This window comes from Gossypium hirsutum, chromosome A02, assembly GCF_007990345.1.
Source record: "Gossypium hirsutum isolate 1008001.06 chromosome A02, Gossypium_hirsutum_v2.1, whole genome shotgun sequence".
Taxonomy (NCBI): Eukaryota; Viridiplantae; Streptophyta; class Magnoliopsida; order Malvales; family Malvaceae; genus Gossypium; species Gossypium hirsutum.
In genome coordinates this window covers 24,946,429-24,949,425 of record NC_053425.1, presented here as the reverse complement: position 1 = coordinate 24,949,425, position 2,997 = coordinate 24,946,429, and the positions used below count along the sequence as shown (strand labels likewise).

The following is a 2,997-nucleotide window of genomic DNA, read 5'->3' as shown; positions in this document are numbered from 1 at the left end:
CCCAAATATTCATGAAATACACACTAGGATACTTCTCAGTCCACATCTCATATGGTGTTTGTTGAACCGATTTAGATGGAACATAGTTTAGTGTGAAAGTAGCTATTTCAAGTACATGTCCTCAAAAGGAAGTAGGAAGATCAACATGAATCATCATTGATTGAATCATGTCTAACAGTGTTCGATTTCTCTTTTCAAAAACTCCATTCCGTTGTGGAGTACCAAAAGGTGTAAGTTGTGAGACAATCCCACATTCCTTCAAAAATTCATCAAACTCTAAGCTTAAGTATTCCCTCTTCGATCTAATTGAAGTGCCTTAATACTTTTACCTAGTTGTTTTTGTACTTCATTTTTAAATTCCTTGAACTTTTCAAGGGCTTTAGATTTATGGTGCATAAGATAAATATACCCATATCTACTGAAGTCATTAGTGAAAGTAATGAAGTATTGAAAACCTCCTCTGGCTTGTATGTTCATTGGTCCACATACATCACTATGTATTAAACTCAATAAATCACGAGCTTACCCACCTTTACTATTAAAAGGAGTTTTAGTCATTTTAGCCAACAAGACTCTCATATATCCAATTGTTCAAAAACAAAAGAATCCAAAATCCTATCTTTATGGAGCTTTTACATGCGCCTTTCACTTATATGGCTAAAAAGATAATGCCAAAGATAAGTTTGATTAGAGTCATTTATTTTTGATCTTTTAGTATTTATGTTATAAGTGGGTCCATCTTCATTTAAAATGTAGAGGCCATTTACTAATTGTGTCAAACCATAGAAATCATTATTGAGATAAAATGAACAATTATTCTTAATAATTATCTCAAAACAAATTTTGTCTAAACAAGAAATTGAAATAATGTTTCTAGTCAAACAGGACACAAAATAACAATTGTCGAAAATTAAATCAAGTCCACTAGACAGTGATAAAATATGTTTTCCTACAACTAATGCATCAACTCTTCTTGCATTCCCAACTCATAGGTCCACATCTCCTTTAGCCAGATTCCTACTCCTTTGTAGTGCTTGTATAGAGATACAATATCAGAGCCACATCCGGTATCTAATACCCAAGAAGTAGATGGTGATAAATTAATATCAATAACATAAATACCTGAAGTAAACACTCAATTTTCCTTTGCCTTCTTGACCTCTTTAAGATAGGCGGGGCAGTTCCTCTTCTAGTGTCTAGTTTTACCAAAATGGAAACATTTTCCTTCCTTAGCAAGTCATCCTTTAGGTTTCAATGTAGCTTTTCCTTTGTTGGGTTAGGCCTTGCCATTGTCCTTAGGCTTTGTCTCAGCTTTAGCCTTTCCTTTACCCTTGTCCTTGCAAACCATCAAAATGGGCTTAGGCCTAGCCTTTTTTATGTTACTTTCAGTAGTTCGTAACATGTTGAGGAACTGTGGAAAAATCTTATTAATCTCATTGATGTTGAAATTAAGGACAAATTGGCTAAAACTATCTGAAAACAATTGCAAGATGACATCGGTGGCTAACTTCATACCTAAAGGGTATCCTAGTTTCTCAAGGCTTTCAATAGAGCCTATTATCTTGAGAACGTGAGTTCCTACAGAAGTTCCCTCCACCATTTTGCATTGAAACAGAGGTCTAGAGGTTTCGTACCTTTCTTGACGTTCTTGCCTTTCATATAATTCCTTGAGGTGTTGGATCATATCATAGGCAACCATATCCTCATGTTGCTTTTGAAGATCAAGAGTCATGGTGGAAAGCATTAGACATCCTATGTCTAACATGTCATTAAGATTCTTCTTATAAGCATCCTTATCAGCTTTAGAGGCATTAGCTGCTGGTTCAAAAGGAACGGGTTCTTCAATGACATAGAAATTCTATTTTTCTTTGAGGGCAATCCTCAAGTTACAGAACCAGTCAAGGAAGTTCTTGCCATTCAACTTGTCCTTGTTAAATACCGATTGCAATGATAAAGAAATTGTGTTGTTTTCCATAATTAACGTACAATAATAAAATATGCTAATGAGTATATTTACCAAGTTTATTATAATCATTAAAAGAACTTCATTAAATGCTGCTCCCACTATTTTATTCAAAATTAATAACCCTCATATTTTAATTTCAAAAAGACTTTCTCTAAAGTTTTCTAGTCAGTAAAGATCTATATTTCACCTCTTCTTAAGTCAACTTTGGTTTTCTCTTGATATTATGGTTATTTAGGTAAGCAATACTTGCCAATTACATCAGTTGTAACTCTTTTATTTTGTTCCAATCATCTTATGATTTATCCAAGTCTCTTGTCTCTAGGTATCTAATCCTGTTATAGTAACCTAGTTAAGCTATTAACCAATATAATAACCGGTGAATATCACTTGTTTATTCTTCGTGTTTGAGCAAGATAGATACATGTACTTCGATTTAGAAGAACCCACATTGTATCGATCGAGGCTTTAATGAGAGTAAATATTAGAAGGCAATCTTAACTTAATATTTTATTACGGGTTTTTAAAATTAAATTAATCTCACTATTAATTGTCAACATTTGTCTATTTAGTCCTTTAATTGATCTTATCAATGTCCTATAACATGCATGCTAATATATCATCAAATTTACATATACAAGAAAAATATAAAGCAATAAATAAATGTAATGGGTATAGCCTATAAAACTAAGGTGGTTCCTCCCAAGCCAATGGGAAAACCGTAAGGAATCCTAAGGGTTTATGCCATTTCTTAAGCTTCTTTTTCACTTTAGGTAGCCCAACCTTTTTTTCCTCTAGTTCGATTCAATTCGTATAATTTACAGTTATAGAAACACGTTTTACATACGAGGGAGTAAGATGAGAAGAGAAGTACAAGAGAAATATAGAAATGCACGACACACATGTTTTATTTACAAAATTACAACCTTTGTAAATAATAAATTAAATGGGTTATCGGGCTATAACCATGCATTTCCAAACACCATGCATATCAAACATAGTATACAACATGTATATCATACAATCGCATCAAC

The 2,997-nt window shown here is 33.0% G+C and overlaps 1 protein-coding gene across 1 annotated transcript; it reads right to left on the bottom strand.

Annotated features, from left to right (window-relative positions):
* Positions 1-1,276: 1,276 nt before the first annotated feature.
* Positions 1,277-1,975, bottom strand: LOC107952183 (uncharacterized). Its single transcript, XM_016887464.1, has 2 exons — positions 1,891-1,975; positions 1,277-1,818 (listed from the first exon to the last, which is right to left on the bottom strand). Exons 1-2 carry the CDS (start codon positions 1,973-1,975, stop codon positions 1,277-1,279), a joined length of 627 nt encoding a protein of 208 aa, XP_016742953.1.
* Between the last annotated feature and the right edge of the window lie 1,022 nt (positions 1,976-2,997).

Excerpts from the sequence above, each read along its gene's own strand:
- LOC107952183 (XM_016887464.1), bottom strand. The coding sequence starts at position 1,975 with ATGGAAAACAACACAATTTCTTTATCATTGCAATCGGTATTTAACAAG. Across the intron at positions 1,819-1,890 it reads GAACTTCCTTGACTGGTTCT|CAGCTAATGCCTCTAAAGCT; the intron begins GTAACTTGAGGA and ends CTTTTGAACCAG.